The sequence below is a fragment of the Corythoichthys intestinalis genome, chromosome 15 (assembly GCF_030265065.1).
Source record: "Corythoichthys intestinalis isolate RoL2023-P3 chromosome 15, ASM3026506v1, whole genome shotgun sequence".
NCBI lineage: Eukaryota > Metazoa > Chordata > Actinopteri > Syngnathiformes > Syngnathidae > Corythoichthys > Corythoichthys intestinalis.
Genome location: NC_080409.1, coordinates 38620581 through 38644049, shown reverse-complemented (window position 1 = coordinate 38644049; position 23469 = coordinate 38620581). Strand labels below are relative to the sequence as shown.

The window sequence follows — 23469 nt, the reverse complement described above, 5'->3', positions numbered from 1 at the left end:
TCGGTGAGGATCTGACCTCATATATTTGATTTATATGTTGGACAAAATGATTTTAATGGACCTTTTAATGTCAAAAATTACCCCTAGAAAGGCTCCATTGAAGCAGAATTGCTGACCTGTATTTTTTCATGCATGGCTCCTGCTGATTTTATTGTGGGTCTACTCATGAGAGACATCTCTACAAAATGTAATGTTGCTGAGTTTTCACAGTCTTCATTAGCTTTTGAATGATTTCAGAAATTGCCAAAATTCTCTGTTAAAATGGCTTCTTAGAATGAAAATTGCAGCTTCTGGTATCTTTTGAGGCATGAGTTCTTGAGACTTTTTAAAAGGTCAACCTGCAGCTATCCATTATTTTAGTAGTCAATTAATAGATGAACTAGTTAGTTCGATTAATCGAGTAATCACATAAGGAACATAAAAAAAATTAAAATACCTGAGGCGAGCCTCAAACAGTATAGAAAAAAAAAAAAAGAGGATCCAAGAACTACAAAAGAACAATTGGCTAACTTACATAGCAAATGTCTGCTATCTTAAAAAAATGCTAACGTTTTTAAAAATGCTCTTAACAAAACATTCAAATACATAATCCCACAAAAAAACGGCTAAATAGACCTTTAAACTAAATTATGAATGCATAAAAAAAAAAAAACTCTTAAACAAAATCTTAGCTTATGTTAGTCTGAACAGGAAGCAGATGGATTCAGCCATGTAAAATGAGTTATGTCTCCCATCAAAGTACAAAGTACTATGTAAGGAGCGATGGGCTGCGCCGAAACCCCCCCCTACTCGCCATCCCTCCCTGGGCTGGCTGGATGGGGGCCGTGGCCCTGGGTTGGTGCCCGTATGGCGTCTCCGCTCGTCGGCGTGGCTGTTGCGTGCTTGGTGGGGCTCAGTGCGACTGGATGTGATAGGGCGCGCTCGGGTGGGGGGTCCCGGTGCCAGGAGTGGCAATGGGGCGGCGTATGGTCGGTCACCAACAGGCTTACACTCACAAGGGATTCACACGATTACTGGGTTCTAGATCACAGAGCTGATTTGTGTACACTCTACCCCTTTCACTCACTTAGCTTATAGACTCCTCCACCCCCGTCCCCTTCTTTCCCTGGTCAGCAGGCCCCCCACATGATGTCAACAGGAAAAACATCTAGCTCATGATAGCACCAACATATTAGTAGTTAGTGTAGACGTGTATTTGTTGTTGTTGTTTGTGTTTCTTTTCTTTCTTCTCTTGTGTTTCTTTTTTTCTGTTCCCTGATGACCCCTTCTTGTTCACTGCTTTGTCATAATAAACGAGGTATGTTGAATGATCACAATGGGAGTATGTCATACTCTCAATGTAAAACATTAAAACTAGGGCTGTTAGACGATTAAAATTTTTAATCGAGTTAATTACAGCTTAAAAATTAATTAATCGTAATTAATCGCAATTCAAACCATTTATAAAATATGTCATATTTTTCTGTAAATTATTGTTGGAATCGAAAGATAAGACACAAGATGGATATACACATTCAACATACGGTACATAAGTACTGTATTTGTTTGTTATAACAATAAATCAACAAGATGGCATTAACATTATTAACATTCTGTTAAAGCGATCCATGGATAGAAAGACTTTTAGTTCTTAAAAGATAAATGTTAGTACAAGTTATAGAAATTTTATATTAAAACCCCTCTTAATGTTTTCGTTTTAATAAAATTTATAAAATTTTCAATCAAGAAATCAACTAGTAGTCTGCCATTGTTGATGTCAATAATTACACAATGCTCATGGATGCTGAAGCCCATAAAATCAGTCTCACCCAAGCGCCAGCAGAGGGCGACAAAACTCCAAAAAACACAAGTAACAATTGGACATTGCACTGTGCTGTCATTTTAATTTGTTTGAGCGGGGCATGTGCGTTAATTGCGTCAAATATTTTAACTTGATTAATTTAAAAAAATTAATTACCGCCCGTTAACGCGATAATTTTGACAGCCCGAATTAAAACTGTTCAGACCAACTGGGCACTTAGACTTCCATTCTCCGTGTCAAACAGCTGAACAGGACAGGTTTTAAAAAAAAATAATAACTAGAAACTGCAATTTCGGGAGAAATTACACACCTTGGTCTTTCCTCTGTGGAGATACAGATCTTAGCCCCACTCAGGTCTATCAATAGAATGGATCGTAATGCCAGTCATTGGCAAAAAACAAAGTAAAAGCCGTTAGAAATGAATGGGAGAATTGGACGTCCATGGACGTCAATGGCGGCACCTTTCATAATTGTTAATGGAATCGGGGAAGTTTGGGGGACACGTCCTAATGATATCTAGTCGTTTTCTGTTGATTTGGGGAAAAAAAAAAAAATTCCCATTGAAAATGAATGGGAAAAAAATAATAAAATGAGTTATGTCATATTCACTGTTGCCACTAATGGGCAGTGTATCCACCCAAATCAGTAAAACTAAGTGCAAACACTTTCAAAGCAAACCATTACAACGCCACTTTAATCAAACGAATACTCGAAGCAGCAAAATTTAATTCAAATCTTTTTTCTAATCGAATTACTCGAGTTAATCGATTAATAGTTGCAGGACTAATAGAGATATGGTTTCCAAATTTTATGTTGCCAAATGAAACTGGCGAAAAAATTTCTCCCCAAATTTCCAGATCGCTACTAGAAAACACTGCTGGGATACGAGTGACGGTGGTATGTATGTATGTATGTATGTATGTATGTGTGTCAGGTGGAGGAGAGGTCTAAGATGAACAGACAGAGTTCTCCAGCACAGCAGCCCAAAGTGTCTAACCGGATCTCCGACCCTTCCCTCCCTTCCCGATCCGAGTCCTTCAGCAGCAGCGGGGGCATGCAAGCCACCCGAACTCCACCTGTCCATCGTCCCATCGAACCCCAGGTGTGTGTGTGGGTGTGTGAAAGGAACACTTGTGCCTTAAAAATGACCAGTTTTTGATCTTTTGAAATGATTTTAGATCCTGACACTTTAACAAGGTTGTTCAGATTCCAGCAAATGTGTTTTTTTCCTGACAAATGATTTTAGAAATCTTGCTTCTAACCGTTGTCTTGAGCAAGGTTCTTGTTCCTGAAAGGTGACTTAACCAAAGCTTTTGTTTCAGCAGGTGACATTAGCAAGTTTTTTGTTCCAGAGAAATTGCTTTAGCTAAGTTTGGACTATAATAAGGTTCCTTTTCCTGACAGTCTAATAAGGCCATTGTTCCTTAAATGCTATTCGTTATCTTCCACCGTTTTTGCCTTACAATCCACTCTATTTCCGTCTTTCGGGTTTCTTACTTGTTCCTCCATGCCTCAGATGGCCCACCTTGTTCCAGTCAAGACGCACTCCAGCTCCATGTCGGGTTCTCAATCCCTGCAAGAGCAGACGGTATCTGCTCTGGGCGAGGGCGCGGGCTCACCCAGGTCCGACATTCCGCGGCAGAACTCTGACCCGACTCCCGACACTCAAACACCGCCACTGCGCATCGCTGACAGGGATCGGGAGAGGTCCACATGGCAGAGAGAGGAAGACCTGCTACCCAAGGTCAGAGAGTCCCAATCGGTAAGACTTTGCTTCAGGTATGAAATGTTTCCCCAAATTAAATATTGATTATCTTACCATTAACGGTCCGTGCAGATCCCCCAGAGGACTGCACCCATTTCTCCAGCTTTGGTCAGAAAAAATTCCCCCAACGGAGGCGTCTGTTTGGGACCTCGCACGGGTACTCAGCTCATACGAGCAAGGTAAACTTCATCATTAGCTTTAGTCTAGGACCCTGCAGTTTTATACTTCATAGTCTACGGTACTTCACTGCTACAAAAGTGCTGGATGAACCCCCGGCTAACTGCTGTCAGTGCTAACCCTAACATAGCAACTTTGTAGTCTCTGGGCATGCATTCTTGTTAAACCTGTAAAAGCACTCAATCATGGCTAGCCTGAACTTATTCTACTACATGGGACCATGCAACAGATGGAGCCTTCTTCGAACTCTGCTAGCAGCATGCTACCTTAGCAGGTTCATTGTAGCAAACTGTAGACCTTCTCTTGACAGCAAGTCCGCATGTACCTGTAAATAAGTCTCCTCACAACTTGGGCTGCAGCTATCGATTATTTTAGTATTCGATTAATCGATGAACTAGTTAGTACGAATAATCGAGTAATCAGATAAGGAACATAAAAAATTAAAACACTTGAGCTGAGCCTCAAACGGTATAAAAGAATTAAGAAATGAGGATCTAAGTACAACAAAAGAACAATTGACTAACTTACATACAGTGGCAAAAGTCCGCTAGCTTAAATGCTATAAAATGCTAAGTTTTTTTTTTTTTTTTTTTTTTTTTTTTTTTTACACAGTGCTCTTAACAAATGGTTCAAACACATATTCCCACAAAAAACTGCTGCCTATACCTATAGACAGGGGTGCACATAAGTGGTCTGCATGCGCGCATGCGTACTGGATGTAGACAAACGCGCTGGCCCTCAACGGCTTCCATACGCTTTTGCGTACCGATGGCTGACCACTGTATTTGTGGCGAACACGAGAAAATAACTTCTCAAAATGTTGAAGAGGCAGGCCCTACTGAGTAATTATTTCGTGTTCCCCCACCCACGTCAAAAGACAGACAGATGACAGAGACGTCACCAGAGCTACCGGGAAAAAAAGGACTTTTGCTGAAAAGTAGCTGCAGTGCCGTGAGAATCCCAATGTCATTCCCACCACCATGCTTAACTGTAGCCTTGACACACTTATCTTTGTACTTCTTCACCTGGAGGCTTCCTCCTGGGGTGACAGCCATGCACACCAATTTGATGTAGAGTACGGCGTATGGTCTGAGCACTAACAAGCTGACCCCCCCACCTCTTTAATATCTGCAGCAATGTTGACAGCACTCCTGTAACGAGTCACATGACATTTTGGAAGGAAAATGACAAGCAGTACTCAATTTGGACATTTAGGGATGTATGGAGTTCCCATGCGGTGTACTCACTTTTGTTGCCAGGGGTTGAAATATTAATGGCTATATTTTGAGTTATTATGAGGGGAAATAAATGAACTCTATGATATAAGCTGCACACAGACTACTTTTTATTGTGTCAAAGTGTCATTTTGTCAGTGTTGTCCCATGAAAAGATATACTTAAATATCTGCAGATATGCGAGGGGTGTACTCACTTTTGTGATACACTGTACATATAAACAAAGATAGTATGTCATTCTTTTTTTATTGCAGATATTGATCGCAATAAAACAATTGGACAGCATGATTCCATTTCTTGTTTTATCTAAAACGATTGGTGCATGTGCAAAACAGGTCAATAAATCACAATTTATAAAATTATTGGAAAAATAGCATTCAAGAATGTGATATCAGACAGCAGAGCTCAGGAGCCTCACCAAACTTTCACCCGACATTACGGCCTCCAGACGGGCTTTCTCCAGCTGTACTCAGTAATTCCAGCTCCAAAAGCGTATCTTAAAGTTGCTGCAGTTAAAAAGCTCGTAGTTGGATCGAGCTGAAAGTCCGCCGCGAGGCGAGCCACCGCCTCCAGCCCCAGCTTCTTGGCCGCCCCCGGGTAGAACGACGTATATTGTCTCGATATATGTCCATCAACGTAAAGTGTTGCTGTGAGGCACATCAACTTATCTTCAATGGCCTAACAGCGTTTTCCACCTGTAAACAAAAGATGAAAAACTTGTAACACTTGCATTTATGCGTCGACATAATTGTGCATAATTAGGCTTTAGTATTTTTTGAGCACCGGACCCATGAAAATTTAGGGATAGAAACAACATACTTTCCATAAAGCAGCGGCAACATGCCTACAAAAGCACCCGGTCTTTGTGGTGGCACGAGCTTGGTTCTACTTATGCCTTCATGAACTTGCCTGGCACGGCCAGACTGTTCTCCCTGTATTTTTCAAACACTGAGAGAAAAGTCTGGGAACCAGCCCATTAATGGCCTCTCGAGCAGGTACAAAATCAGTCGACAAATCAGATTCGTTTATTTGCGTGACGTGTTCTTAACGAGCAACGTCACTCTTGCGTGTCGGAAGTCGTCTCCACAACAACACAGATGGTGAACAGGAGAGCCGAGAATATGTTCCAATCCACGGTAAAATCAGTTTTAAATGACCAAAAACACATCGACACGAGTCATTGACAACAGTCTGTCTCACGCTAGCCATGTTGAATAAACTCCGCTCTCCTCGTATGTTTACTTCCGCGCGCAAGTCCCTCGTCCTGCCCTCGTCGTTTTACTAACGTCACGTCTGCCCGTCGCTGATTGGTCCACTCTGCTGTCTGTTTGCTGTGGCCTGCTCCGCCCTGGAAATTGTATCCGCTGAATGGTGGCCAGACTCAATAGCTGGAACAGCGGTGAGTCTGGTGTACCAGGCAATTCATGAACATGTTGTCCTCCCCTGTCGTGATGATGGCAGATGGATGCGATATTTCCCAATTTTTTTTTTTTTTTTTTTTAAGGGATTTTGATGAGTAACGTTACTCCAGCTCCGCTGTTGTTTGGATGGAGAGGTTCTAAAATGGAAGTTGCTTGCAGACAGGCGGAATTAAAGCGGAAGTACCTTGGAAACTTGTCTATAAACTATATTACAAATGCATTTAAAAACATTAGCTCAAGCAAAAACTTAGTTTAGGTTGGTCTTAACAGGGTACAGATGGATTCAGCCATGTGAAATGAGTGATGTCACATTCACTGTCGCCACTAGAGGGCAGTGTATTCACCCAAATCAATAAAAAATAATGCAAACAAAACATTACAACGCCACTTTTGATTAAGCAGATACTCGAAGCGGCAAAATTTAATTCAAATCTTTTTTCTAATCGAATTACTCGAGTTAATCAATTAATCGTTGGAGCACTACTCACAACCGTAGCGTTCAGAATGCTATCCGAGAAACAAAGCTAAAGATTCATTGGACAATGCACTCTGAGTGCAAGTTGCTACACTCCCCATTAAACTGTTAAACTCAGACTGTTGTTGGGTAAATGGAATAGTCGTGCTGGTAGGTACGGACTTAAAAATAGGCAACGCCACCATGATGCTTCGGGCCATAAAGCAAACTGATTGAATGAAAGATGTTGCTGATGCTAGTTAGCCAATAAAAATCCATTAATTAGCCTCAAAGGGAGTGAACAAAAGCAAGGGCGTAGATTTGGTCTCAACATTGGTAGGGACGCTATTACAGCATAACCTGCATATACACGTTTTGCTGGGGATGGGACATTAATAAGACCTAACAGATTGGGTGAACAGGGGTTAGGGCTAAATTTCTCAGAAATATGCTGATGTGTTGACTAGGTAAAAATGGAAAAAGTTAAATTTATTTTCATGGGCGAAATCCCACCTTCTTCATATCAAGGAAATTTACAGTGGTTGTGTTTTTGTGTGTGTTATTATAATTATAATAATTATTTTTTTTTAAAGAAATGTCTGTATAGGCTGCAAATAAATTTTTTTTTCCATGAATGATGGAGAAAATAAATAAACAAATAAATATATTTTGATCAATGAATAAATGCACAGTTGAATTAACGTTAACGGTAGAAAACACATACATTACAGGAGGACACTTATCTCAAATCTGCTTCCTACTCGAGTTTTGCAGGTTAGCAAGTTCACACAGTTTAATGTTATGCTAACTGTGATGCAGGTTGGACTTTCATTAGCAAAATTTGTGGCGTGTTCCCCACCCCAACAACATTGACGTCTACTTACAGTGGCTGCTGCTGCTGCTGCTGCAGCTGGCCGGAAAAAAATTCTAATATCCCTCGTATTTGAAAGGGGTGGAGGAAGCGGCATGTTTACATGTATTTCTGTCAAGGTTGTGTGAGTGTGCGTGCTTGTTTGTTCTAGTCATCAGCCAATCAAACGTGCGTTTGAGGGGGAAAAAATGGACCGGCACATTCAGCAAGTGAAAAGGGGTAAATGTCCGAACATAATGAAAATACAGTAATTCCCTTAATAATGGAAGGGTCAAATCTATTCTTACAACATATGGGAAGACACTATAAATTATTAATAATTAATAATTATCATCAATTATAATCATTATATAATTTGAAAAAAAAGTTGCTTAAAAGTTCGTGGGGACAATTTGAACATCCTGAAAAGTTGGTAGTGTTATGTCCCTACCGTCCCTATGCAAACCTACGCCCTTGAAAAAAAGTAATCTTTAAGTCTCAAAAAATACAATATTTTTTTCTCCTTTTCAGTAATCCAGACCTACAGCGTTCCGAGCTGTCTCTTGATGCCATGTTGCAACGAACTTCCTCCAACTCGTCTTCGTCCTCATCACCCTCGTCTCAGGGAGGCTCGGTTGAAAGAAGAGGTACATTTGCTCTTTCTGGACATGTAATGGCCATGTGTCCCAATAAATTTGTATAAGCACCATTTCCGCCTTAATATGGCTTTCCGGGGCCATCTCTCCGTTCTGCTTGGATCAACCTGTCCGACGTGCCCCGTTACAGTCAGTCGGCCTCTGGGGTGGAAAGAAGAGACAGGAAATGAGTGAAGAAGATAGATAGAAGCGTAGAGGGAAATGTCAAACAAAAGTCAAGGGGATATGTTAAGATATGCATGGAGTGCCCTCTGAAAAGACAGTGAAAGATGGGAAAGCTTTGCCTGCAGCTTTTTTGAGTAGGATTTTGCAAAAAACTTCAGCACTTGCAATTTATTAATTGATGAAGAAATTGAGGTTTTTTTTTTTCAAGGGAACATCGGACTTAAAGACTTGTAGGCTCTAATAAGCCACAATTATTCTCTTTTACTAAAATGTCATTAGAAACATAAAATATTGCCATTGATTTAAAAAATCTACAATATTTAGTACATGTTTTGACCTACGGAGGGCGCCATGTTTTATGCGTGCAATGGACGCTCGGGGTGTACCCAATGTAGCACATTTTGGCAGTATATATGTTAATAAAAAAAAATGTTATACTCTTGTCTCGTCTCATCCCGTCTTTCCTGTTCATTTTGCTTTTGCTGCTCGTTTTGTGTAATATCGACAGTGCTGTCATGCTCATTAATGTTCCCCTCAGGTTCAAATTGAAAGGGTCGAACAGATGACATGTTTATGTCGCTAGAGTCATACTCTGGAAGCTCGGCAGTGTAATCAAGTGACGTCAACAATAATGGCGACATACTAGTTAAACTAACTTTACAAATTGTATAAAAACGAAAAAAATCAAGAGGGGTTTTGATATCAAATTATTTTAACTCATAATAATGTTTATCTACAAGTCTTTCTATCTGTGTATCTCTTTAAAGAATGTTACCAATTCACAATGCGTATGTTCATCCAAACAGGTCAGAACAGACAGGAAGCATCACCGTTGGGAGCCAATCCGGAGGCCAAATCCAAGCAGGAGGAGGGCCGTGAATCGAGCAGACCCAGCAGGCCTGCAGTGAGTCCCAATACAGCAACGGAGTAGAAACAATTCCACTCTATTGTAGGAAATTCTACAGCGAATCTGTTCTCTGCCTCTCTGTTTGTCTCCCTTCATCCTTCAGAGTTATAAGAAAGCCATAGATGAGGTTAGTAAGCCCCCCATTTCCCCCAGTTTTCCTTGATTTGACACAAAAAGTGCAGGGAGTGCATGTTTGTATGTGCACGTGTCAAATGGGGCATCAGTGAATCCCTCCTGTTGTCAGAACTGCTACAGCCACCTCCTTCTGTTGTCCTTTCACTATGGATGAGAAAAACGCTCTAACAAGCGTCACCCTTGTCCAAATATTTGTGTGTGAAGTTTGTGGATGGGTCATCTGAAGTGTGGGAAAAGTAAATCAACTTTGGTGGTCTTCCTTTAGGACCTCAGTGCTTTGGCGAAGGAACTACGGGAGTTGAGGGTCGAGGAGGGGAGCCGGCCTCCAGTCAAGGTGGGATTTCAGGATAACAGAAATAACGTACCGCATTTTCCGGACTGTATGTCTCACTTTTCTTTATACTTTGGCTGGGCCTGAGACTCGGGTCTTTTTTTTTCTCCTTGAAGTGTGCAGAAGTGATACTGAAGAGGAGGACTTGAGTGGATTTGGTTGGAGTTTAGAGTGAAACAGTTTCGGAAAAAAAGTTATGTTGTGTTGTTTAGGGTATAGTTATCTGAATAACAGCAGGAGTGGATCCACCAGGGTGGCATGGGGTGGCAACTGCCACCCTAAAAGACAGGCTTGCCATCCCATTTTCCACCACAGTCATCAACAAAGAAAAAAAATAGCTCATGTCAATTTGACATTTACTGCCATTGGTTAAGTAGTGGTGTCAGTGAGGAGCTTGATAATAATAATATAAAAAAGGTTGTATTAAGCATAGTATCTCTATATCGGTTTGTAAATATCACTTGATTTCATTGCAAATTCTGATTTAATATGGCTACGTTCATACCACACTTAATGCAGGAAACCGATTTTTTCGTGTTTTTCCGACTCGAGTGAGGCATTAAAGTGCGTACGACAGGAGAAAAAAAAGTCTTAAATTTGGCTATTATGTGAATTAGAATCATATTTTGAGACGATTCGACTAATACAACAATTTACCAAAGCACAGATGACGAGAAATTAGTCTCTTAATCTGCCGGTTAGCCATGCGTTCCATTATAGGACTCTAGCGTCCCCAACAGGTGGATGACGTCAGCGGAGTCACGATTTCATCTGATTTAGTATGCAGCCCATTGAGGGGGAATTATTCACAAGAAGAAAACGCGACGGAGCCAGCCGCAAAATGTCATTGTTTCAGTCTCTCTGCTCCAATATTTTTACAGGATATTCTTTTCATCCAAGTAATTCTTCCCCAATAGCTAAATAAATGGCATGGTCATGACAAATAACAGTCTTGTGCTAAATGGAATATGAAATAATAAAGATGCATTTATTCAGGATGACATGGCAAAAATACTCCCTAATGGTCAAAACTGTCGACTTCACCTTTACTGTCGCACCTTCCGAACGATATTTTATGCCACCTAAATCGGGCTTATGTCATTTCCCTTCCCCGGCTCCGGAGAATGTAAACAAACCAAGAGGCGTGACAGCTAGTCGACATGCTAACCCGAACCGAGTGATGTTTCAAAGTCTTCGAAGCGGAAAATCACACATAACTAGCCCGGATTATTTCACATGACGACTGGGTTGTGGATTGTCTTCGCCGATCGCCAACCCGCCCGGCAGAGAGCAATTTACTGCACGTTCCCTTGCTACTATGGACAGGAGAGCTCGCCGGGGAAGCAGCTGGACAATGACCGCCGAACAAACCGGCCGACGTCGGAGCAGCGTGTAGCTGCCAAATGGTCAAAACGAATATGGCAAAATAATACTTTACTACTCAGCGATGTCGTAAACAGCGAGAGACTCAGAGGAGGAGTCCCTTATTTCTATTTCTGAAAGGTGGCAACCCTACTTTGGAAACAGTTCCCAAATTACTGCGGCATTTCTTTCAGTGAAACGCAATAAAAGTAAAGTAGACGTAGTGAACTGACCAGAGATTGTTGCTCCGGTCCAGCGCCCTTCCTCTGGATAGCAGTCCTGCTCTTGCAGGCTCAAACTCGTTGTGTTCGTTCACATTTCGTCTTCAAATGTTTTATCAGGTTCGAGGTATTGAAATTGGCCGATTTAACTCCACATCTCGAAACTTTCAGGCCGCAAATCTTGCATGTAGCCATTGATTTTAATCGACAGGATTTCTATTTTGAAATACTTCCCGACCGCCGCCATTTCTGCTGGTTTGTTTTTCCTCCATATGAAAAAGCGGCCTTGTCATTGGTTAGGAGTGGCTATTCGCCCGCTCTCATTGGTCTGGAGCAGGCCAATAGCGAAAGCTGCTTGGTGTTCACGTGTCATCACACAACACAGAGTCAGAGTGTAGTGAGCACCAGGAGGAAAAAAAAGGCTGCGGTCAAATGTTATAATAATGGACCGGTAAATGGTATCGACGCCGTCTTTGTTGGTACTCGCCGATACCGATACCACCATTTCGGGGCGGATCGGCGCCCCCTGCCGATACTAGTATCGGTATCGGTGCATCTTTCATTTATGTATATATATAAGTGTGTGTGTAATTATATATGTGTAAATGTGCAGTGTTGTTAATCTTACTGAAAAAAAGTAATTAATTATAGTTACAAATTACTTCTCCCAAAAAGTAATTGCGTTAGTAACTCAATTACCTGAATGTAAGAGTAATAAGTTACTTGGCAAAGTAATTGGTGATAATTACTTTTTTTTTTTTTTTGTCTCCAAAAAAAAAAAAAAAACAAAACATTGGCCACACTATGTGAAGTTTTTTGTGAAGGTTTTTGGTACAATTGGCCTTAGCCCAATTCTTTACCCTAATTTACCCTTTACCCTGAATCAACTGTTAAAAGTTGTTAAAATTGCTCCCATTATTGCATTAGTTCCTTCTCTCTACTTTCGACATATGAAAGTTTTAAAACTGTTTCATCATTTAAAGATAGATTCAAGTCAAGATTTTGCCGATTTAGAAGTATTTTAGATAAAAAGTTACTTAGGTTCGCTAGGAAGGTTCTTTACAACAGAGCTGTCCTAAAAAGTCTACTGCTTTAAGATGGCGGCTGTCTACTAACGCATTTAGTGCCATGTCTGTCATTTTGCATCTAGTTATATCTATATACAGTAAATGTGATATCTACCATGTCTACCATATCTACCATAACATGCAGGTGTAGTTTGTAGGCTATCGGCTACAACATGTATTATTGGAGCTACCTAGCATCGCGTTTGCTCCTCGTCACAACTTTCTTGCCTCCTCCTCACTCCTGCTCTGCTCTGTCGTCTCGGTGAGTCCGTCTCCCTCAGACTTTTCGACCAACATAGTAACGCATAGTAACGCATGCCTTTCCGTCCTCAGTAACGGTAACGGCGTTGCCAAGATGAGAAAAGTAATTAATTACATTACCCACTCCTGAAAAAAAAAAACGCCGTTATATTGTAACGCCGTTATTAACAACACTGTAATTGTGTATGTAAATATATATGTTAAGTGTCTTAATAATGTATCTTAAATCGACCTAAGGCCCTTGTAATTAATGGTTGCAGAATATATCATTGTCCAAAGAATCGATGATGTATTATACCCTCGTGAAATATTTGCCACATTCAAAAATTTCTCTCGCCACCCCATACATATCTTTCTCGATCCGCCCCTGAAAAACAGTTATCTAAGTGAATATTTTATTTGAACAGACACCTATTGTGCCTGTTGTTGTGTGTTATATTTATTTAGTTGTTTATTAATTTTTCCTCTTTTTGGGCTATCGCAACACTCCAGTGCGACTTATTGTCCGAAAAATACAGTTGCTATATCATCATTATAATTCAGAATTTTAAAGTAATTTCTTTCTGCACAATTCTCCTGGCGACGTAGGTGACTGATTATTCGTCCTCCAGCGAGGAGTCTGAGAGCAGCGACGAGGATGGCGAAACTGTGGGGAATGATGGAACTGTGGCCGTGAGCGACATCCCTCGCATCATGTGAGCGAACCCTCAAGCAAGCCCTGTTACTTGAGCACCTTTTCTGACCACACTTTTCCCAACAACTCATTTTGTTAACTAATTCGCTACATTAGATGGGGATTAAACTGGATTTGAACTGGGAGGTCGGGCATTAAAATCAAAGATGATTTGTTGATATTAACTAGTTGGCTGCCATTGATGGCGAAAGACATCCAATCTATTTTTGCTGGGAGATGCTGGCAGCAATCGTTTGCGGCTAGTCTTTCCAATCTCCTGTCTATCGCTGTCAATTAGTCTGCAACGATTAATCGATTAACTCGATTAATCGATTAATTCGATTTTTTAAAAAAAGATTTGAATTAAATTTTGCTGCTTCGAGTATTTGTTTAGGGAAAGTGGCGTTGTAATGGTTTATTTTGACAATGTTTGCATTTAGTTTTATTAATTTGGGTGGATACACTGCCTTCTCGTCTGCCTCATTTCACATAGCTGAATCCAGGTGCTCCCTGTTAAGACCAACATAAGTTTTTGTTTGAGCTAATTTTTTTTTTTAATTTTTTTTTTTTTAATGCATTCGTAATTTAGTTTACAGCTATGTTTAGCCAATTTTTGTGGTAATACGTGTCTGAACCATTTGTTAAGAGAATTGTTAAAAAGTTTGCATTTTATACCATTTAAACTAGTGGACTTTTGCTATGTAAGTTAGCAAATTATTCTTTTGTTGTACACAGATCCTCATTTATTATTATTTTTAAACCGTTTGAGGCTCAGCTTAAGTAATTAAATTTTTCATGTTCCTAATCCGATTACTCGATTATTCGAACTAAGAGTTGATCGATTAATCGACTACTAAAATAATCGATAGCTGCAGCCCTACTGTCAATGTCAGTGAGTCATTTCATTGTTAGGGTGTATTTTACCATGTAATATCGGCAAATACTGTGTTGTTGTCTAAAAAAATCTACAGTATATTATCATGGAATTGGTGATTAGGGATACATCAATCTTGATCAATACATCAATCAGTTAAACAACGATCCAGACAAATCGATGAAAAAACCAAACATTGATCAACATTGTTGTTTTTTAAATTTGCAGTATTGTTAATTTTTTAAAAATTTAAATCTCTGAAATGTTTTCTATGCAAAATTTTCAAAAATGGCCCTTTCTTTGTATTTCTTATGGCTTTAGGTGGAAATTAACTTGTGTTAAGCGTACACATCATATTAAGTTAATTGGAGGTCTTTGACTAGAATTAAAATCGGAAATGTATCTTTTTCAATGTTGTAATGTTGTTGTAAATATCGTGAACAGAGAATCGATACCGTATTGTATCGTAATGAAATTGGTGGTTTCCACCCCTAGGTAAATGCCAGGCATTTGAAGAACAGCTGATTTTTCAAGACTCATAGAATATCGTGTCCTATTATCATACCACCAAAAAAAATATACAAAATAGAAGAATATACCGTATTTTTCACACAATAAGGCACATCGGAGTATAAGGCGCACCTTCAAGAATGGCCTATTTTAAAACATATTTGTTTTAAAATAGGCCAAACATGTTTTCATATATAGGGCGCACGGCATTATGAGGCGCAATTAGGGTTGTTCCGAACATGTTTTTTTGTTCCCGATCCGATCCCGATCGTTTTAGTTTGAGTATCTGCCGATCCCGATATTTCCCGATCCGACTGCTTTTTTTTGCTCCCGATTCAATTCCAATCATTCCCGATCATTTTTCCCGATCATATACATTTTGGCAATGCATTAAGATAAAAATGAATAAAACTCGGACGAATGTATACATTCAACATACAGTACATAAGTACTGTATTTTTTTATTATGACAATAAATCCTCAAGATGGCATTTACATTATTAACATTCTTTCTGTGAGAGGGATCCACGGATGGAAAGACTTGTGACTTTGTATATTGTGACTAAATATTGCCATCTAGTGTATTTGTTGAGCTTTCAGTAAATGATACTGTAGCCATGCCCAAATGCATGATGGGAAGTGGAACCATGACTGTGCGTAGTGGTACCAATTGATATATCTTCTCTGCGTTGGGAAATAACATAAGGGGTTAAGAAAAAGATCTTTTGCTACCTTGCTTCCCCACATTGCTTCCCATGATATTTTTAATCGTAGAGAGAGGGATTGTAAGGCTTTAGCCAATTAAAAAAAGGCTCCAAAGGCTGCCAAAATTCACTCTACTCATTTTACACTGCATTTTATCTCTCTATATAGGTAAAACGGCGCCATTACAGATTGAGCGCGACAATGCGTAAGTGGGTTGTGCAGCGCATGCATTAATTGCGTTAAATATTTAACGTGGTACATTTTTTAAAAAATTAATTACCGCCGTTATCGGGATAAATTTGCTAACCCTACCTTAAGCCTAAACTAAAGACTCTGGATGAGTGTAACATATTATGTCGGTAAGGTTAAATACAATTAGAAAACAGTTAAAATGTATATACGTATATATTAATAAAAGGCATGGCCGATATTTTTTTGCCGATTCCGATACTTTGAAAATGATGTGATCGGATGCCGATCGATCGGGACATCTCTAGGCGCAATAGTAGTAGTTTTTAGGGTTGCATTATGCGTCCACTAGATCAAGGGTAGGCAACCCAAAATGTTGAAAGAGCCATATTGGACCAAAAAATTGGACCCCCGGACTAGATGAAGCTGCGCTAAAGGGAATGGCATGCCATGATTGACCAATACTGATACATATAATAAAGCTTAAATACAGTACTGCCTTCTTTCACCAGCTATAGTGTAATTCTAGCTTTTCTGTAGTATAATCGCAGTAGAACGTAGTTTGGTTTTTCAAAATGGTGCCATTTCTGCCTGAATCTTCACAAACGTGTCTGCTCTCATGGAAGTTCAGTTTAAATTGTCAAGTATAGTCATCAGCTTTAGTGGAAGCATGTGTGGTGCCTGCCACTGTCATTTGGGTTTTGTAAATAATATGGGCTTGCGTGTTTATGAATGTATGTGTGTTGCGCTGTAGGCCGGCGGTGCAAAGCAGCAGCGAGTCATACAAAGGACTGAGCGAGGACTCCCTGGGAGAGCCCTACAGTAACTCCAAGGACGGCACGCTGGTCATGAGAGAGGTGACGGCAGATGTCGCCGTCCGTTGACTGTCAACCATCTATTGACCTTCATTCTTTTCTGCAGGCTGAGGAGAAGAGGCGAGGCGGCCACGCCGACAGCAACGGCTTCGGGAATCACAGTAACCACGGCAACCTGCCCGACCTGGTGCGGCAGAGCAACTCGCCCACGGCCGTGCCCTCCGCCCTGCAGGAGTTGGGCGACATGCCCGAGGTTGTTGTTGTAGTTGTTTAACTCATTGGTTGCTATCAACAGTGATAGACTGCTCGAGCAGTGAGCTGTTTTTAGATTGCCCACACAGTAACTGTCATTTTACCACTTATGGTATTGAAATGAAGGAAACACATCAGCAACCTTCCTATTTTTCTAACGGCTTTAATATAGTTTCATTGGCTGCCATTGACGGCGATAGATTGACCAAATCTACTCGAAAATTTGCTGGTTTTACATTGACCACACAGTAACTAGCGCATCGACATTGCTCATTCAATTCTGATTGATTGATTGATTGATTGATTGATTGAATATATTTCAAAAAACATGCATCACATTATGGATATACTGTATAAGAATACAAACAAAACATAAGATTCGAAAAGGAGTAGGAAGAAGTAAAAAACTTATATGAACCTACCCCTTTGTCCGCTACATACTCATCAGCATGAATCAGACAAAACAAATACAATTCACAACAGTTCAATAATGCCTAAAGAACAATGGTTGGCATCACTCAACATTTTCTCAACATAAATACTAAAATTCATTTCTATAATTACAGAAAACAAGATCTTTGTATTTTCTCTTAAACACGCTCAAATTAGCGCTTTTCTTTAGGTCCTCAGTAAGTTTGTTCCACAAGTCCACACCTAAAATTGAAGGACAAAAGCTCTTTTTTGTTGTACGGTGATATTGCTTTTTGAAATTTAACTCCCGTCTCAGGTTATACCCTCCTTGTCTATTTGAAAACAAAACTTGTATATTTCCAGGTAATGCGTTTTTCCGTGTCTTAAACATGATTATGGCCGTTTTGAATTTGACTAGATCCAGGAATTTTAACTGCTTGGATTCCAAGAACAGTCTATTTGTATGTTCGAGGTATTTTGCCTTGTGTCCTATTCGTATTGCCTTTTTTTGAAGTACCACAAGTGACTGTAAATTGCTGGGATATGTATTGCCCCAAACCTCCACACAGTAGCTGAGGTATGGCATTACTAATGAAGAGAACAAGATATGGCGTGCTTTACAATTTAAAAAGGGTTTCGTTTTGTTCAGTAGTCCAACACTTTTTGCCAGTTTTGTTTTTATGTTCTTTATTTGTGACTTCCAATTCAACTGTTCATCCAGTGTTACACCTAAAAATCTAGTCTCAGTTACTCGCTCAATTTCGCTATTGTCTATAATTATCTTTTCTTCAGTTTCTGTCTTTTTATTTCCAAACAAAATATATTTAGTTTTTTCCATATTTATTGATAATTTGAATGAATGAATGAATGTTTAGCGTGATTCAGATATGTTAATTCAGTCATTACCTCATGCATCAGATTCTTTAAAAATTTTCCTGAGCATAGGATGCTGGTGTCATCTGCAAAGAGTAGAAATTTTAATTTTTTTAGAAGTCATACATAGGTCATTGATAAATAGTGTAAAGAGTTTTGGACCCAATATAGAGCCCTGTGGTACTCCAACTGTAATGTCCGATAATGATGATCTGTAATCACCAATCTGTACGTACTGTTTGTGATTTCCCATGTAACTTTTTATCATTCTCATTGTCACTGTTTACCTTCTACAAAAATTCTCCATTCACTCATTTTGACTTTCATCTCAGACCTAGCGTTGTTAATCTTACTTTAAAAAAGTAATTGGTTAGTTACAAATTACTTCTCCCAAAAACTATTTTAGTAACTGTTACCTCAATGTAAGAGTAATTAGTTACTTGTATCTGGTGCTACCCGATAATATCGGACAACTGTAGTTACTAGCATAGTTTCCCCACCACCTTGAAAGCTTTCCCACACAATGTCTTGAGAAATCACATTTTCTAGTGTTAATTTGTGTTATGTTCTTAATGTTAATTAGCTTATTGGCTGCTATATTGACTGTGATAGACTGCTTGCCTCTCCTAGTCAAGATGGCACTGAAACATGATAATTCACTGCCAACCAACTCAGTTCAAATGGATTTAACGCCTATCATTGTCATTTGTAAAATTCTTATTACCTTCCAGTTTGGTCTCGGCGGCTCCAAGGCGTCCTTCACCCCATTCGTCGACCCCCGTGTCTATCAAACATCTCCTAACGATGAAAATGAGAACTCTGCAGCTGGTAAGGTCGATGTTTGTCAAATAGATGATCGTCCAATGTTTTCGCATCGTCATTAACCGCTCGCGTCATTCTTGCCCCGGCAGCCATGTTCGCCAACGAGCTGTTAAGGCAGGAACAGGCGCGACTCAATGAGGCCAGAAAGATCTCTGTGGTCAATGTGAACCCCACCAACATCCGACCGCATAGTGACACGCCCGAGATCCGCAAGTACAAGAAGCGTTTCAACTCGGAAATCCTTTGCGCCGCGCTCTGGGGTACGTACATGACTTCTAGCGCCAACCGCCGCTTATCCGACTTTTGGGTGCTTCACACACTTAATATGTTTGTCAACATTCAGGCGTGAATCTACTGGTGGGAACAGAGAACGGCCTCATGCTGTTGGACCGAAGCGGTCAGGGAAAAGTTTACAATTTGATCACCAGACGGCGTTTTCTCCAGATGGATGTCCTGGAGGGCCTAAATGTGCTCGTCACTATATCTGGTAGGTCTCGTCTGGGCTCATTTAAAGGGACTTTCTAGCCAAGACTATACCAAACTTACGTGGCTCATTTCAGAATTGGAGGACACAAAAAAGCTTTATGTTAGCTGTGGTATGTACGCCTGCATCATCATACATGATTTTTAGCCCCTTACCCAACCGGGCCCTGTTCACGCCTGGAAAACCGTTCCCACATGAGGCCTGGGTGTGGCCGCACAAGGGGTGGGAACAATGCTTAATTTGTAAATCATAAGGTGCCGGAACGCAAAGTACACATGACAACGCAGGGATGACGAGACGGGCACAGGTCCCGGAACATATGCAGAAAATGGTGCTGAAAACAACACGCAAATGCCCACTTGCCATGCTGTGGGACTTACAAGCCTCAATTTCTGATAATATCCATGGTATAAATGTTATGACAACAACTTACAATTATTTGGGCTATACTCTGCACAGCACAGGTAACTGCCCACATAACCACAGGTGGGACTTACAGTACAGGTCTAACTTTGTAAAACATAAAAAAAATTTTTTTTTAAATGTGCAGCCCAAACCCGAACTTCCCATAAGGGTACTGGCTTGTTGCTCCGGCTGTTGGTGGTCCACCTGGCTGACTGCTGGCGCTGTAGTTGGCCCTCTTTCCGGGTGGCACTGAACCTGACCAGCTGTTGCCAAGGTAGCAGCCTCCTGCTCCGACTTGGCTGGCTGTCCGTGAAGCTGGCTAGCCTCCTGCTGCACCCGGTCCTGCCCGTTAGCATGATCGCTGCAGCTTCCCTCATCGCGGTTCTTGCTTTTCTGATTCGTTTTGAACCATCTTCCTTCTTTTGGAAAAAAGACCGTAAAAGCAACCGTCTTTTTGGCATGTTGAAAGACTGTTTGATCCCGGCTGCTTGCTCCCCAAATGCCGCAAATTTCCAAAGTATTTTTTATTTATATATTTTTTTAAATGTCAGGGGCGTGATTTTTGGTCCAGCTTTTCAGTGCATCAAAAAATATCCGACTCTTTCAAATGACATTAAATTTTTATAAACGACATGAAATTCTTGGGATTCGTTCTGTAAATGAATTTATGCCTATTATTATTTTATATATTTTTTAAAAACTTTTTTTTATATCATTATTATTTTCTATGCACAAGAGGCGCCGGATCTGCCCAAATAAGTCCCGGAGCACAGGGAGGCCAAAATCAAGAGGTGCCGGATCTTGTTCTGGCAGGATCAGGCACAAATTAACCCCTAACAGACAAGCACATATTGTAGCGTCTGTCTCCAAGAACAATGCCAACTTGGCTGATAATTCACACTAGCAGGAAAACGGTGCATTATTTCAATAAATTATACCATCCTGGACGCCACAAACTTTAAGTAAAATAAATTATCTGACAGTTTAAGAAGGCGCCTGTCCTTAGCATTAGCCAAATGCTAACGCAAATGCTATACTAATGCTACGAGTTACATTTATTGTGTGATAATTAGCGTTGGGCATCGATTTTCTCAGAACCGTTCGAATTGTTTTATTTCGATTCCACGTTTCGATGCCCTGACCGCCGACCGGTAAAAAATGCTGCCGAACACCATGAAAAATAAGCCACATGAAGTGTGTGTTTGTGTTTGGTCCAAAGACAAGTCAATTTTCTCAGAAATGGCATGCTATTGTTATTTTGTATGTGGATTATTTAAAATTTGAAGGTTGGGACATAAAATGTCCTTCAATTCTGGAATTACCCATTGCTATAGACTTGTAACATAAGTGCCATTATTAAACTCATTTAATGGTCTCATAAATCCTTGCTTGTGACTTGGCTTTTAGGGAAAAAGAACAAGCTACGTGTCTACTACCTGTCTTGGTTAAGGAACCGAATACTGCACAATGATCCCGAAGTGGAGAAGAAGCAAGGCTGGATCACCGTCGGAGAGCTCGAAGGATGCGTGCATTATAAAGTTGGTAAGAGTAAGCAACGTGGACGTGGATCGTCAGCAAACTTGAAGATGCTTATTACGCATGCGGATTGTGTTTCAGTGAAGTACGAGAGGATTAAATTTCTGGTGATTGCGCTGAAGAACTCTGTAGAGATCTACGCCTGGGCTCCCAAGCCGTACCACAAGTTCATGGCCTTTAAGGTACACCAGACAGTAAAGTTGTCTGATCAAAACTAAGTGCTAACTTCTTTTTTTGCTTTGGCAGTCGTTCGCCGAACTGCAGCACCGTCCGCAGCTGGTGGACTTGACTGTGGAGGAAGGCCAAAGGTTGAAGGTTATTTATGGCTCCAGCGTTGGCTTCCACGTCATCGACGTGGACTCGGGCAACCCGTACGACATCTACATCCCGTCCCACGTAAGTTGAAGCCAGACGCTGAAACTATTAAATCAGTAGTAACATTAAATTAACACAATACAAGGTATATTGGTAGGCGTGTCCTTACGTCTTTCTGATAGTTTTCTTCTGTGGCCTATACTACGAACTGAGTTCAACCTCCCCAGAAGTAATCCAGTTTACCAGCGGGTAACCAGAGTTGACAAAACCTGGTTGTCTAGTTTGTGGTCAGTCGGTGCTACGACGCTGATTATGAGGTTGATTAGTCGAACCTGTGTCAACCCAGTCAGAGTTACTGCGCGTTCACATAAAAGGGGGCGGAGACCAGAGTCAAACACTACTTGTGACGATGGCACGGGCACTTTACTTCACGGAGGAGGAATGCGCGATGATCATGCGGAGTTATGAGGAATTAAAATCCACCCTCACCGTGAAATCGAACACCGTTTCAGCGAGTAGAGCGCGACGGGTCTGTTGACAGCGAATTTACAGATCGTGTGATTTGTGAATGCGTCAATATGCCAGTTTACTTATGTCCATGCAAAGAAATAAAGCCTGCTGTCAGGACAATAAAATAAGATTTGGTACGTTAACAGTAAGAAATAATTTATCGCGCATCACCACATGAAGCAGGATAATTGTATGTTTAGTCCCATTGACTGTATGAATACGTATGTCCTTTTTTTTTTTCCTTAGTTTGGGCCTAAAAAATCAAGCCCGACCCGACCCGAGCCCGATCAATTAACTTGATTTGCAGGCCCGAGCCCGACCCAACCCCCCCCTCCAAAATTTTATGTTATCTTTGTGAGGACTCAGGAGAAGAAGGAAATGCGGGGTTGCCATGCGTTGTTGCGTGAATTAAAGTCCGTCTTTTGTAACAAATTTTCACAGTTAAACAAGACTGTAAGATGAGTATTCAATAAAGATTTATATCTTTTATATTTGTGCGTCTGTCCTATCAGTGGATTTGACATTTAATTTAATCTCTTCGAGTTTTCTCAATGTTTAAATAGTCTACATATTTCTATGATTATTATTAACTCATTTACACAACAAAATAACGCTGGAAAAGTCCGTTAAATATATTTCTTGTATATGAGAGCAAAGCTCCGCATTCGTTTACATTCAGCAATTTCAACGATCAATTTGAAGCGTTTCCATACCCCACTTCGAATCGCACGGCATACAGTGTTCTTACGCAGATATTCAGCATCACCATTGGAATGCATATATTGTCCCTGGCGAAAGAGCGCACGGAGAGGCACACAATCTGCCCGTTTGTGAGGGCCTGACTTCGGCGGGTTACATTATAGTGACGTCCGCCTCGATCAGTTGGCACAGGTAAAGAATTCCGTCAGCTGAAAATCTACATCTTTCATGGAGAACATCTTCTGGGTACGCCAGCGTATTCTGGCGGTCTCCAAAAACCCGTGCACTCCGAAGAGAGCCCCTCACAATCCGCGCGCCAATGTCGTATAGGTCGTCCAGGTATGCTGTCATTGTCAGGAGGACACGTCCGCGGAGGAGTGCTGTTTAATTATAGCGTGGTTAATTAGAATTCTGGGGTTAAGCAAGATCTAACTCTGAGACGACCAGGTTTGGCGTGTGGCGTGTGTTGCCATGGCAACACTTCTCGGTTCCAACATATCCACCTTTCGTAGTCTCGCTTAGCTGCGAACTTAGGTCGCACGTGATGAAGTTACTCTCGAAGTTACCCTGCTAAGCCAGAAAACTGGC

At 40.7% G+C, this 23469-nt stretch overlaps 1 protein-coding gene across 18 annotated transcripts in view; it reads left to right on the top strand.

Annotated features, from left to right (window-relative positions):
- tnika (TRAF2 and NCK interacting kinase a) overlaps window positions 1–23469 on the top strand; it is a 162714-nt gene that overhangs the window by 123565 nt on the left and 15680 nt on the right. For 7 of the 18 annotated variants that reach the window (XM_057860001.1, XM_057859997.1, XM_057859995.1 and 4 more), the window contains 16 exons: window positions 2736–2903; window positions 3318–3563; window positions 3639–3745; window positions 8235–8350; window positions 9331–9428; window positions 9535–9558; window positions 9832–9900; window positions 13397–13503; window positions 16514–16616; window positions 16681–16827; window positions 18842–18938; window positions 19022–19192; window positions 19276–19419; window positions 21229–21363; window positions 21439–21539; window positions 21604–21753. In XM_057860001.1, the coding sequence (XP_057715984.1) occupies window positions 2736–2903; window positions 3318–3563; window positions 3639–3745; window positions 8235–8350; window positions 9331–9428; window positions 9535–9558; window positions 9832–9900; window positions 13397–13503; window positions 16514–16616; window positions 16681–16827; window positions 18842–18938; window positions 19022–19192; window positions 19276–19419; window positions 21229–21363; window positions 21439–21539; window positions 21604–21753 (1983 nt within the window). The remainder of the gene's footprint in view (window positions 1–2735; window positions 2904–3317; window positions 3564–3638; window positions 3746–8234; window positions 8351–9330; window positions 9429–9534; window positions 9559–9831; window positions 9901–13396; window positions 13504–16513; window positions 16617–16680; window positions 16828–18841; window positions 18939–19021; window positions 19193–19275; window positions 19420–21228; window positions 21364–21438; window positions 21540–21603; window positions 21754–23469) is intronic. The other 11 variants (XM_057859999.1, XM_057859998.1, XM_057860004.1 and 8 more) reach the window with 4 other exon arrangements.